The following is a 14,020-nucleotide window of genomic DNA, read 5'->3' as shown; positions in this document are numbered from 1 at the left end:
GGTTATGAGTCAGTGTAACTGAGCAACATAGTTAACCTGCCATGGTCCTAACCCACAGACAGTGCATGAAAACACAGTTTGGGATGCTTTGACATAACAGTGTACTAGCCACACCTTGGGATGTTATTTCAACACCAACCATGGTCTGTGAATGAATTTTACTTTTCAAACACCTGTGGCAGCTTTGTGAAAAATCTGAGCAGCCATTTTAAGTTACGCCCATCAGGATGAGCAGTCCTAGATGGAGTAACAAAAGAATTTCCCTACGGGGATTAATAAAGTTTTTCTGATTCTGATTCTGAGACATGCCTGGCAAAGTGGCACGACTCACGTTGCATGTTTACCCTCCATTAAACCTCTGAACTTCTTGGAAAAACCTGCAGACAACTTCTTAATGTTCACAAACTGGTGGATTAATGTATTATTATTATTACCCTTTACACTGATGGACCAGCCAGGAAGATTTTTCCCAATCTCGCAACACCAAAGTTTGCTCTTATAACTATAACTAATCTATAATAAAACTACTGGTTACAAGTCAGGCTATAAACTCTTTGTAAACAGTGCCTTCATTGTAGATATTATGTAAACAAACATATGACTAGAGTCTCAGAATAAGCACAATGACAGGAAGTGTATTGATTACTGTAAGTGCACAATGCCCTGGAAGCTATTTCAGCCTTTCCCCTCAGAGGTCTGCTCCAAAACACCGGCGGTGACGTCACACATACAAGCCTGCGCAGCTTTGCGCGCTCCCGATACCCACGAACACGAGCCGAAACTTCCTCCACATCCAGAGCAAGAACCAGGAAGTGAAAGTATACACATGGAGGGTGTGTCTTTCCCTGCCAGTGTATGTTTTATTTTTAAAAACACAGGCCTCCTCCAATAAATAAATGGGGGACTCGGCGAAGACCAAGCGGCGGGAGCAGCTGAAACGCTGGGCCGGTTCCTGCACGGACAAAGCATCGGCCGTGCCCAGGCGGAGGTGCCGGGGCGATGCCGTGGAGAGAGCAGGAGAGCCGGAGGCCGAGCTCATCGACCCTCTGGACGGACGGTCAGTGTCTCTGGGCACAGATGAAATCAGCCCCAAGCGGCGGTAAGGAAACGTCTCCTGTCAAGTAGTGTTACAGCAATGGCCAGCTAACAGCTAGCTAGCTAGCTAGCTTAGCTTAAACATCTCAAGGTATGCTAAAGGAGGAATGTTGTGTGCGTGGGCTTGGACAAGGGATGGACAAAATAACAGAAACACCGCACAGGACAACGCATTAGCCCTTCAGCTACGAAATAACGTTATAATGTTCAGTGTTTGTTGTAACTGTCAGTTGTCCGTGGTCTCTTCCTGAGGCCGGAGTTTGTCCTGGTTAGCTAGCTAGCGAAGTGCCATACAGTGGGTCTCGGTGAGGGCCAACTTGTACCATTGTTTTACTTTGCTAATCATGATTTTTGGCACTGGAGTTATAGGTGATTTGCAGTGCTTCTTTTCAACCGGTGTTCCAACAATGCAGACAGTGACCATCACTTTTATAGCTAAACTATGGCTCCCTGCTAATTGGCGTTCGTGTTAACATGACTGTCATGTACCACAGTAGTGGCTGTCTCAGCTGCAGGCCGATCTCTCACAAATGCTGCAACAATATGAACATCTCTGATGAAAACTCACCATTTATGATCTTTGCATTAGCATAGAGCGCTCACCAGTAGACCTTCACCAACTCTGGTTCAAAGACACTCACAAGCACATTTGGTGACAACACAAAAAATCTGATTGACCAAGTTAAATACTTGTGCTATTAAACCCCCAGTGAACTGATGTTACATCAAATATTGCCTGTGTACCCAAAGTCTGATCCAACTATCAAAAACACATTGTTTCCCGCCTCATTCCCACACCAAACCCCTGTTAAACAGCAGCTAAAAAAACATGTTTGTTCCTTTTTGAGATATGTTTGCAGAAAATTACATTTTTTCATTATTTGCTAAAAAAAAATTATGGAAAATCTGTACTTGTGACCTGTTTTTCAGGTTTTGCTTCTTCAGTTGGAACTGCTGAGTGTGGGGCTGAGAGCCACAAACAAGTTAGAGAAATCATAAACTGCTGAGAGACAGACTAGCACATTGTTGGTATTTTCATGGGATTTGTTTCAAATAACCAAAATATACAGTGTTGCTCTCGCTCTTTCCTACAGGATTGCTGCATTGTTGTAAGGTGTTTCTATTTTGTAAATTTCCTGTATGAAATTCAGCTGTATTATAGTGCACGTTTGTCATTTTAAATTGGCAAACCAGCTACAACAGCTAACCAGTGAACTTATCTAGCTGCCTGTATCCTCTGTCTTTAGGAAAGGCGTGAGGTTTGACAGGGCGGCAGAGTTCCTGGCTGCCTGTGCCAGCGGGGACACAGAGGAGGCCCAGATGATGCTGAAGGAGGCCAAAGACACCAAAAGGAGGAATGGGGAGGATGTGGTAGAAATTATCAATTGTTCTAACGCTGATGGAATCACTGCTCTACACCAGGTGAGGCGGTTTCTCCTCCTGAGGTTTCACTTAGAAATATTTACAGTTGCATGATTTTGTTGTCCTCTCTTGTCCACAGGCCTGCATAGATGGCAGCATGGAGATGGTGACCTTCCTTTTGGAGCATGGTGCCAACGTGAACCAGGTTGACAGTGAGGGATGGACACCGCTGCATGTTGCCGCCTCCTGTGGCTACTCTGACATTGCAGAGTGTGTAGTATAAGTCTCTACAGTTAGCAGAATACAGAAGCACAACAGCTGTGTAATACAGTACTCTTTGCCACTGTGGGGACGTCAGAGTGCAGCGTGGGTGCCAGAGCATTTCAGCATTCAACAATACTAACATTGTTGTCGTGTTTGGCAGGACAGCAGTCAGCTAAAGCATGAGTGGGCTGGCCTGGCACACAAATGCATGCAACTCAAAAGATTTAAGAATTGATGCACCTGTTTTTCTACGGTCTGATTTCCATGTTTGTGAATAATACATTTTGGCCCTGCTCGGTACACTAAACACAGATAATGTGATAGGATTAGGTTTTCTATATTTAGAGTTAGTTTTCTTTATGTAAACCTTGTAAATGTTTCTACAGTTAGATGGAGTCTTACTCTGTCCATGTTTTTTTTTGTCAGTTTCCTTTTGCAGCAAGGTGCGTCTCTGTCGGCTGTGAATTGTGATGGTGATGTTCCTCTGGACATTGCTCTGGATGAGACCACTGAGTCACTTCTTCAGGAATACACTCTGCGACAGGGTAAGTGATGTTCGTTGACAACCACACATGCCTTTTTAAAGGTTGTTTCATAATTTGTTTGTCCTTTATCTGGAGCAAAAGGTCTTTATGTTTCTTTCCAGAACATGTTCTGTTGAACTAACAGCATGTGTTTTTGTATTTTGCACTCATTTGTGCCTAAAATTACAGAGGTAGTTGTGTAAAGGAGGAAAATAGAGACCTGAACAGAGAAGTTTAAACCCAGCATATTATTAAGAGGAAGCATTATTAGCTGAGTGGAATGCACCTCGAATGCATGTCACAAACTTCAGACACAGGTAAAACAAGACACGCGTGCATTTAACATTTTCTGTTCGTGTCCAGGTGTGGACTTGGAGGCAGCTAAGCGGCTAGAGGAGGAGCAGATCATGAAAGACGCCCGGACCTGGCTAAATGAGGGCCCACCTGCTGATGTGCGACACCCCAAGACTGGGGCCACCCCACTGCATGTGGCTGCAGCCAAAGGCTACCTAGAGGCCCTCAAGTAAACATTTCTGACTTGTTTTGTAATGGGTCTATGCATAGAACGCCGTCCTGATTTTCTTTGTCTAGGGTAGAATAGCCAGAGTGTAAACCTTTTTCAGTGGACCAAGATCTTGTTGTTTTATACAGTTCTTCCTGCTCTGCTATTGTCACCTTGCTCTTGTGTTGTCCAGGATACTGTGTCAGTGTGGGCTGGATGTGTCGGCTATGGACTTGGATGGCTGGACACCTCTCCATGCTGCAGCACACTGGGGTCAGGGGGAGGCCTGTCGCATTCTGGCTGAACAGCTGTGCAACATGGAATCCCGCAGCAATGCGGTGAGGCCCAAAAAAATAATGAAAAGTTTTCTTATTATATCTTCTGAACACAGAAGACACTGATCCGATATAATGCTGTGGAACTTTATTCTGTAAATCTAACATCACATTTGTCTTTCCTCTTCGTTTTCCTTTGTTGTTTGTCATGTTGTTTCCTCGTGTATGAAATGGACTTTGCAGGGTCAGACACCATTTGATGTTGCCGATGAAAGTGTTGAGGAACTGCTGGAGGAGTTATCACAGAAACAAGCCAATGTGAGAAAGTGTTTGTCTATATCTGGTATTACACACTATCTGTCTGAAGTTTTGAAACGCCCATTTTCAATACAATGGTTCAAGTCCAGTAAGTAACCTTAAATGCTACAAAGGTAAGAAGTAAACTGTCCAAGGTCACCAAAAAAAAGTTTAGGTCACCAAGAAACTGAAAATCATGTAGACCTTTTTCAGGGAGGAAGAAATTGGTTCATTCACAATTCACCGTTCACTTACAGTTTTCCTGCAGCAAGTATTAGGAAGTAAATGTCTGTACAAAGGCAGCGTTGGGACAAGCTGTGTCACTGCACACTCTGATGCAAACACTGTACTGCAGGAAGTAGGGCTGTACATTTTCATCAGAACTGTGAGAAAAAGACAAGATAATGATCCTGAGCATGAGAAAGCGAGAAGAAAAGAAGTACACTGTGGCTTCACGTGATGAAGACCAGCACAGTCTCCAGACTTAAACCCCATGGAGCTGGTTTGGGATGAACTGGACAGGAGGTGAAAGCAAAGCAACCTGCAAATGCAACACATTTGTGGGAACGTCTGCAACAGTGTTGTGACGAACTTTCTGAACAGTGTTTCTTTTCCACTGCAGAGAGAGCATTCCCAGTGTGATTGGCTGCTGGATGAGTCAAAGGTTTAGATTAAATTTAAGATTCCTTTTTTTCTGAAAATCTTTATTATTGATTTGGTCTATATTTTAATGTCAGAGCACACTGAGACATTATGTAAAGTTCAGTAACAGCTGGAAAAATGGAGGCGCTCTAAAACGTTTGGACAGTTGTGTATGTTTTACTCAATGTAATTTAGAAGACTGGTTGTCTCGATCATTGACTGTTGTGTCTCCCTCTTTCTCAGTGGCGTAACGAACAGTCCATACTGGACAGACAAAACCAACAGGGCCCCGCCGCTGCAAATGCACAAAACCGACGACGGAGGTTAGTATCTATCTGTAACTTATCCTGAATTAAAAATGTTCTTCCCAGCTAAAAATGTTTCAGTGGTTCCTTCCCATGAACACCAAGCACAAAGCAAAATTCAGATGTCCAGTGGAGCATGCCTGACTCCTAGTAACACCTCTGTATTTTACCTAAATGAACAGAGCCTTAATAATCTCCTTGGGCAGTTTCACCTTTTGATGTCTCTCAGTGACAGCATCTGTCCCATTTTATGCTTCCAGGAGCTCAGTGTGTAGGATGAGCAGTAAAGATAAGATGAACGTGCAGGACCAGTCTAAAGAGAGGGGTGTTTCAGGAGACCTGGCGCTGAGCGAGGAGAAAGAGAACAGCCCTGGTAAAACCTTTTTCGGTGTTGACAGTTTGACTGTGAGTACCACATCCTCTGTAAAAGTGTGCGATTGTGCTGATTCCAACGTATTCTGGTTCTCTGTTCCCAGAAAGCTCCACTGTGTCTAGTCCAGACACAGAAAGTGCGACCACATCTACAGTCAGTCCTGCTGATAAGGTAGAACTCACTGAGCACAGTCCTGTACGAGGGGTGATCAGTATGTCAGTGGCCTAAGGTAGAAGGAGATGAGTTACACAGCTCTCTTTAAATGCACATGCAGTTCAACCCTTTGAGTGATTGTGCAGAAAGTTTGAAGTGAATAACATTTGTGGTATTTCTGTGAGGGCTAATTGAAAATTGCAGTCAGTCACCTCTGTCTGAACAAAGGGACACTGGCCTTTGTGCAGTCATCTGCTAACTTGGTCTCGAGGGCTTATGACTCATGGAGGTCCTTGGCCTGATTTGGCCCCATCACATTACTACCTCTTCCCCAAGATGACTGAGGAGGTCCGTGGTCGCCATTTTGACTCACCGCCTTCTATAAAGAGGGGCCCTGACCGCCGGACTAAGTGTGTGAATGTGGGAAAAATGAATGTGCTAGGTTTTCTAAAATTGACTCCATCTACCTTAAACCACAAACTTATTACTCACCCCTCACGTGTTACATTCTTTCTCAACCACAAGATGTTATGCACATCACGAAGTACGATGTAGAAAATCCTCAGCATAGCATATATTACAATATTACATGTGCCTGTGGTGCGTTTGTCCATTTGTTCTCTGAAACAAGTAATGAAAACTAATTTTCATTACTTGTTTACTAATTTCTGTTGATTATAATTAATCGGTCTTTTTTTCCTCTTCTGTCCTATTGTCCAGACACCAGAAGAGAAAGATGAGGAGGAGAAGGAGCAGGACAAGGCGAACCGGACTGCTAGAGTCCAACCCACTCCTCAGACGAGGGATGCCACGGCTGAGAGTCCCAACACCCCCAACTCTGACAGGCGCAAGTAGGAAGCAGGGGCCCTGTTAATTCTCTTTTTATAATTTCATACAAATGTATTGATCATAAAAATAGTTATAATTTACATAATATTAATGTCATGTATAATTTGTGGATGTTTGTGAGTTCAGGTTTCAGGCTCCAGTCAGAGACGAAGAGTCAGAGTCTCAGAGGAAAGCTCGCTCTCGGCTGATGCGCCAGTCTCGCCGCTCCACACAGGTATTTCAAAGGATGGCTGTTGTTAGGATTTTATCACTGCTACCACTCTTATGGATGCTCCTTGTAGGTCTAGTACAACTCTCTTTTTGGTTCATCTTTATTACTGTGCCAAAAGAAAAAAAAAAGATTTGAATTTATTTATATTTTAATATAACAAAATATTGTTTGTAGAGCAGCAACCTCAATATTTACAACAGCAGAGTCATTTAAAACTCAGCTGTATCTCCCTGGAAACAACTCTTCTGCATTATGACATTATTATATTATAATAATAATAATTAGATTATTATGACATTGTGATCAGTCCTCACTGTTACAGGTATGGGTAAAGGTTGTGGTATCATTATGTCATTGCTGGTTTTCACAAGTGTGTAAACACAAATTTGTGTGTGTATGTGTTTTTGTGGTGTCCCTGCTCTTGGGGCAAACATAACTCTGGGTAAAGTGAGCTGATCTCACACTTTTTTTTACTTTTACTTTTTACCACTAAGAGAACCGACCTTCACATACCTCTGGGTTCTTGCAAATGTAGAACCAGTTTCAATCCAGAACTGGGTTTTGGGGGGCATCATACAAAGGGGTCTAAACTGAATTCATCCATCATTCAGTTTTCTGGCTTTTTTATTCAATGACAAGGACCTGGAAACATTTAGTAACTGTGTAAATCATCCTTCTTCATTTCACAGTCTTTACACAGCAGCTGCACATTGTTGATCTTTGCTAACTAAGTCTGACATACACTTGTAGCTGTTAAAACCAAAGGCTAATTTTGCCATCTGTGGTCAATTAAACATTTGGGCACACAGACTGGCCATGAGCCTGAAAACAGCAGTATACTGGCTGAATTATTTACTGACTGATGATGTGGTTATACTGAATGTTTTGAAACTGTAGTACAACTTAAACTACGGCATCATGTTGCATATCTACAAGTTACAAAATGAGGTACTGCGTCACTATCTTTTCAATCTCAATACTAAGGTTGCGTACTTCCACAATGAAACTGCTGAGTTCCAGTTACAAGATAAGGCTTCTGAGTGGTTTTATTTTTGCTTTGTGTGGACAGGGTGTGACTCTGACAGATCTTAAAGAAGCAGAGAAGACTGTGGCTAAAGCTGCAGAGCCACCGCCTCGCAACATCCAGCCTGTCAGCCCCATAGTCACTGTCACACCTGCTGAAAGGGGTGAGTGAGGAGCAATGGCTATGTAATAAACTGTTCAAACTGTTCAACAGGGTGTTGAGGATTTCAAAATTCGCTTCCCACTTATGTTCCAGAGTAATTCTTTGGGTTGACTGATTATCTATACAGTATATGGTCCTGCTGAATATAGTAACAAGTAACAGGACATTGCAGCACGGAAATGTGACAGATGTGTTTGAGGCCATCAAGACACAGTGTTATAATTATATAGTTTGAGCTCTGACAAGTTTGTTTTCCAACTGTGAAATGACTTGCTTAAAAAAAAAAGCCACTATCTGATCATCTCATCTTGATAGTCCTGTATCTGTTGTTCTGTTTCACTTCAGATCACTGTAAGTTCAAAGCTACCAAATACAAACTAGATGTCATGGTATACTTTGGGTGGGGTGCTCATCTGGACAGTGTTTTACAGGAAGTGTTTTTTTTCACAGGGGTTGCTGGGACTACTGATAAGTAGAGCATTAGGTGTGGTTGAGCTGGTGGGGGAGCAGCCACCATATACTCATATAGTTGTGAGCTGTGTGCATCTTCTGACCTCTTCAGTGTGTTATTTTCACACCATGTTTAGATAAATCAGCCTGTTAGTTCAGTAAGCATCAGACTTGACCTTCTGGAACATTAGCTTGAAAACAACACTTTTTCCATGTTAACCGAGCTCATTGCTCTCAAGCCTCAACATGCAGTGATCTGGAGTGGAGAGTAGCGACTGAGGCTAAAGATAAGACAGCTTCTTGCGACACACAGTTAAATTTAGAAACTTATCTAGCTTATTCATGAGTTACTTAGATCAATCGTGGAGTTTAAGTGAGTAAACTCCGTCAAGCACCTTTGTGTTCTAGTTGTGTTTGTTATATGTTACTGTTCCTTCTCCTTGGCGGTTCCACGGTGAGATGAGTCACAGTTAGTTAGATGTTTGACTCTACCAGCGGCCCCACAGACCTCAGGAATGTTTTCTGTCGACCTCCATGTGTTTCAGACACAGATCCGGTGAAGCAGGTGGAGTTGGAGGGAGAGAAGTGTCTGGGGGTGAAGGACAGGAGGAGAGGGAGGAGGGAGAGACGCTCCACCGGCATCGTTCAGGTGGGAGGAGAGGTAAGAAAGAGTTTCTCATGCGTGTCATGCAGCCAGACTTTGTTTTAGAACTTGCCAAACTTGATTTGACATCTAGGGTTGATTCCAGATGCCAGATATGTCAGGTGGAATTTGAGGAAACATGTATAAAATGATGCACAGAACATTAAGAATATTTGTGTTTAGTGGAACAGAGCAGCCATTAAAAACATCAGTGCTTCACTCAGTGTGAACATTGTATATCTTTAATAAAATGTTCTAACAGGCTGATACAGATTATATATGTAAAAAGACCTAGCACATTTATTTTTGAGCCCTTGAGACCAAGTTGGCCGCTGCCTGCACAAAGGCCAATGTCGTCCGTTTTCTCAGAAAGAGGTGACTTGGAATCATCAATTACCCAAAACAGAAATACCTCAAATGTTTTTAACTTCACACTTTGTGCACAAGAGCTGAACTGCATGTGCATTTAAAACGAGCTGTGTAACTCACCTCCTTCTGCCTTAGGCCACAAACTTATAAATCATCTCTTGTAAAGCGGCTTTTTTCAGGTTGCATATTAGTGAAATAACATAGGTGTGTGTTGGAGTTGCAGTCGTTTTTGAACATAGAGAACTATCCAGTTTCTTATTTTGTGTTATTTTAGATTAGACTTGTTATTAAAGTGAGTTTCCTCCTGCTGCACTGTGTCGCTGATAATGTGAAGCTCAATGTTTTTCAGAACGAAGAAGAGGACTCTCATCTGGATGCTTTAAACAGTATCAGCACTTCCAAGTGAGTCTCGCAAAATTACTCTGGTATATTGAATTGGGATCCCTGTGACATTCATTTTTAATTTCACATATTACTTGTGTTACTTCTAAAGTTGTGAAGTTGAAAGTCCTTGTTGAGGGCTGCAGGGAAAGACAGTTGGAATTTGTATGTTCATCTGTCTGATTCATAAACGTGTGACTGTGTGCTGGTGTTGAGGATTCTCTGCCAGAGCTGTAAACGTCTCTTGTTTGTCTTCGCAGTGAGAGTCAGCTGGGAGACTACAGAACGGTACGTTTCTGACCCTCTGCTCACAGAAAAGCTCTCGCATTCCTGAAAAACTCACCTGAGGGCTGAGAGTGAAATATAGCTGAGATCCAGACAAACCAGGACAGGAATGATACCCAGCAGGCCATAGAGAGAAGTGAACAGAAACCTCCTGCAGGCTCTAACATCAGTCCAGCTGTTTCCACCTGCACATTTGAAGCTTTGATCTTCAGGTTGTTGTGCTCTGAAAGTTTGTGTTGCTGTGTTTTCTTTTAGTTGTACTTTAAGGTACTGCAGGAAAACCTGGCTCTGAAGGAGAAGCTGCAGGAGATGGAGCTGCTGCTCAGCCAAAACAAAGTGGAGCTGGAGAGACTCCGACAGGTTCGGCAGGTTTGCTGCTGCCTCTGACCTTTAAGTGTGTGTGTGTGTGTGTGTGTGTGTGGGTGTTTTTCCCACCTCTGACATTATGTGACATTATGAACCGAGGGGTGCTATGTGGGCGCTGATGTTCGTCTGAGTCAGCCATTACAATCAGAGCATGTTCATGTGGAAAGTAGCACAGATCCTCCTTTTATGGTTGTCTTTGTTTTATTCTCTGCTGATTTCTAAATCAATGCTCCCAGCATAAATAATCTTCTGTGTGTCACAAATAAGATTTCCACTTGTTTTGTTGCTGCTTGGTAATTATCGCTGTCATGTTTCTGTGGCAGAGCCAAGAGAGCGGCACAGACAGACCGGCCCTGCTGGAGCTGGAGAGATATGTGAGTCTGCTTTTTGTCTGGTCTTCCAGGAACTAACCTCCTGTACTGTATAAATACATGTATTTACTTGCAATAAATATTTATAATGAATCAAAACTAATATTTCTGTATCACAATAAATAGAAATGCATCTCTTTTCACCCTCCACCTGTAGAAGCTTTCTGAAAACCAAGCATTTGTTTCCTGTTCTTGAATGGTGACTTTGTTTCCGCTATATTTACTGTATACTTGACTTTGAGAGTTGTGGTTAAAACATAAGAGCAGAATGAGAATGAGTGTGTGTTATCGCTTAAGTTTAGCTGAGGTGTCAGAAACTTGCACACGCTCGCAGCCTCATGATTCACCCTTGTGCTCACAGGAGAAGATGGCCCTCCAAAGGAAAGCAGTGGAACTGGAGGACGAGCTGAAGGTACACATGTTCACTTCAATGCCAACTAATACATTAACTTTACTGCAACAATTTGAGGCTCCGATCCCAAATGATTTACAGAGAGCACAACAGTTCCATAATCAGACACCGCTGTCTGGGCGGGAAGTCATACTGAAACTTTCCAAGGTAACGTCTGTGACGTCAAACTGAAACTTAGAATAATAAAGGAAACAAAAGTTCAGTAATGTAAATCAGTATGCAGTCAGTCAGTCGGGAGCCAAGCACATCAATAAGACACGGCCAGTTAAACCACCCCCCTCCACTTAAAAACATGTTGTGCTTTTTGTTACTTCACTTGGATGTTTGAGGTTTTCGGTGCAGACTGATGCATGTGCAGAGTTTGACACTCGAAGGCTGTTTTCACATTCAGGTTTGTCTCTGTGTTCACCTTAAACTTCAGTTACATACGTGTACAAGCTGTTATCTTGAAAAGTGCTCGTGTTTAATGGAGCCTCTGGGGTTGTTGCTCTGTCATTAGTTCAGCTGTGGTTAAAGGTTTAAACCTGATTTAAAACCTGCGTTGTCGGTCACAAACACGTGGCTTAGTCTGACCTGAGCTTGAACACCCACAAATCTAATCTTCAGGTTCAAAGTCACAATTCAATTAGGTGAAAGGTCAGATTTCTGAAGCTCAGATCAGTTTATTCCTTTCTAAAAGTTCAGGTCTTGTACGATCACTTCAATCAGTTATGGTAAAAGAGCAGGATGTTTAAGATGTCCTCTTGTAACCGAAAGCCCCCTTACACTGTACAAATGTGGCTTATCAGTCACAATTCGTGGTTTTACATTTCACTGAGAGATGAGTCTGCTGAGGAGAGATGTAGAGACTGGGTGACCAAAGACAGCCTGTGTCAAAATTCTGTCTGTGTCAGAGATTTAGGACCAAAATCCCATAATGTGACTGCAGCTGGGACCCACATATATAAACCCACCAATTAGAATACGACTCAATATGACCCTGAAGACCTGAAATAGAATATAGAGTATAAATGATAAAACATTTATACAAGCATTATGTATTGTTTTTGATGATTCAGCTGGAACTTCAGAAACCTCACCGCTGAAACCTTGAACCTCATCTTTACCTTAAGAGCCACAGAAAAACAGACAACCTTAACCTCAGTCTGTGCCTCAGCGTAGGATAAAACGTGAAGACAACCCTCACAGGAGTGAAACATTTCCTGTATCGATCCTGTAAAATAGTTGAAGAGCAGCTGAAGAAATGTGCTGTGTTATGTTTTTAATTGTAAAAACTAAAAACACCAATGTTTCTATAGGTTCTGGGGGATCTCAGAGCAGACAACCAGAGGCTCAAGGATGAGAACGCCGCACTCATTCGAGTCATCAGCAAACTCTCAAGATGAACCTGGAAAAAACAAACCTACATGGAGGTAAAAAGTATTACAGGATTTATCTTTTGCCCAACTAAGAAGATACAAACCAGGAAGAGATGCAGCATGAAACACCTGCAGAGCACATTTAACAGTAACTGGAAGAACGTATAGATTTCAGGGTTATTTAGCTTGTGTTTAGGCCTTTATGATTTGGCGGATCTACTGTATAACAAGCTGAACTGCACCTCCTGTGGACTGACAGGGTGTTCCTGCTCACATCCACTTTTATATTAAGTTTTTATTGTTGTATTTTTTTAACTGGAATATTTTATGTGCTTTGCTTCTGCAATACTTTGTATAAAAATCTGTATTAAGAGACTCAAAGCCATGCACAGTGGGAATACACAGTAGTGTTTTAGATAGTTTTCTTCACCTCGGAATGGGTGGAGAAATTTAAAAAAAAAATGCCAGTCAAGTGTAGGGGAAAGTTATTAGGAAGAAAAAAGACTTTAATGTGCCAAAAACCAGCCCCAGGTTTTGCATGTCCTTTGGGGAAAACTCCACATGGTCAGTGTTGTTTCTCAGGATGGGTCTTGGGTCGATGCTTTTTGTTTTAGCTGACTGCTGTAAAGGTGGACCAAATTTGCATGCGCATTCCTCCCCCTGCTCCTCTGAATGTATATTTAATATGTATATTTATGTACAGGGGCCATCTGTCCTGACAGTGATGTAGAGGTGTTGTTGTGGTCTCTGTTGTACAAAGGACGGAAATTTTTTTTTGGGTGCTAATCATGGACGTCAGATGCAGCTCATGTTTCAGGGGGATTCTTACAGAAAATGTTTGTTACAAACGTCAGATCTTTCAAGAGGTTATGGAGAACGCATGCTCTGTTTTTAGTACTGTAAGTCGGTAGTAATTTCACTTTGCCATGTTGACTGGATGCTTGTGAAAAGCAGCGACCCCTAAGCTAAGTATTCACCCTGTGACGGACGGCTGTTATTGTTCGACAGACAGGCCAGATGGGTCAAACTTCTGAATGTTTACTCCAGTTTTAAAGAAAAAAAAACTTGCATGTCAAATTGTATTTTGATGCTGTGCCTTTCGATATACATTTTTAAGTAATATTTCTATTTTGCTTTGATAAACATACACCGTTAAGTATAAAATACAGTTTGGGCAGAAATGATTAAGGCTCAGGTTGCTTCTTTTTTTTTTTTTTTGACCTTTTACGTTTCAACAAATGAGGTGAGTATGGTCCTTTACAAGTTGATACACCAGTAAAACTCTGTAAAGAGAGAGCTTGTTATTTGAGTGGAGAGATGAGAAATATTGTGGTGTTGACACTAGAG

The 14,020-nt window shown here is 42.2% G+C and overlaps 1 protein-coding gene across 3 annotated transcripts; it reads left to right on the top strand.

The window, feature by feature from the left end:
- The first annotated feature begins 759 nt into the window (after positions 1-759).
- On the top strand, positions 760-13,854 carry ppp1r12c (protein phosphatase 1, regulatory subunit 12C). Of its 3 annotated transcripts, none has more exons than XM_041037167.1 (20): positions 760-1,099; positions 2,343-2,517; positions 2,597-2,727; positions 3,148-3,266; positions 3,609-3,768; positions 3,941-4,085; positions 4,266-4,340; positions 5,205-5,284; positions 5,527-5,639; positions 5,743-5,810; positions 6,513-6,643; positions 6,768-6,855; positions 7,922-8,039; positions 9,034-9,137; positions 9,850-9,902; positions 10,142-10,169; positions 10,422-10,535; positions 10,856-10,906; positions 11,265-11,315; positions 12,614-13,854. In XM_041037167.1, exons 1-20 carry the CDS (start codon positions 897-899, stop codon positions 12,698-12,700), a joined length of 2,094 nt encoding a protein of 697 aa, XP_040893101.1. In that variant the 5' UTR covers positions 760-896; the 3' UTR covers positions 12,701-13,854. The 3 variants fall into 3 exon arrangements, with proteins under 3 accessions (XP_040893101.1, XP_040893100.1, XP_040893099.1); XM_041037166.1 differs by having other exon boundaries at positions 9,034-9,149; positions 10,422-10,526; XM_041037165.1 differs by having other exon boundaries at positions 9,034-9,149.
- Positions 13,855-14,020: the final 166 nt, after the last annotated feature.

This window comes from Toxotes jaculatrix, chromosome 4, assembly GCF_017976425.1.
Source record: "Toxotes jaculatrix isolate fToxJac2 chromosome 4, fToxJac2.pri, whole genome shotgun sequence".
In the NCBI taxonomy this organism is placed as follows: domain Eukaryota; kingdom Metazoa; phylum Chordata; class Actinopteri; family Toxotidae; genus Toxotes; species Toxotes jaculatrix.
This window is presented reverse-complemented; position numbering and strand designations above follow the sequence as displayed.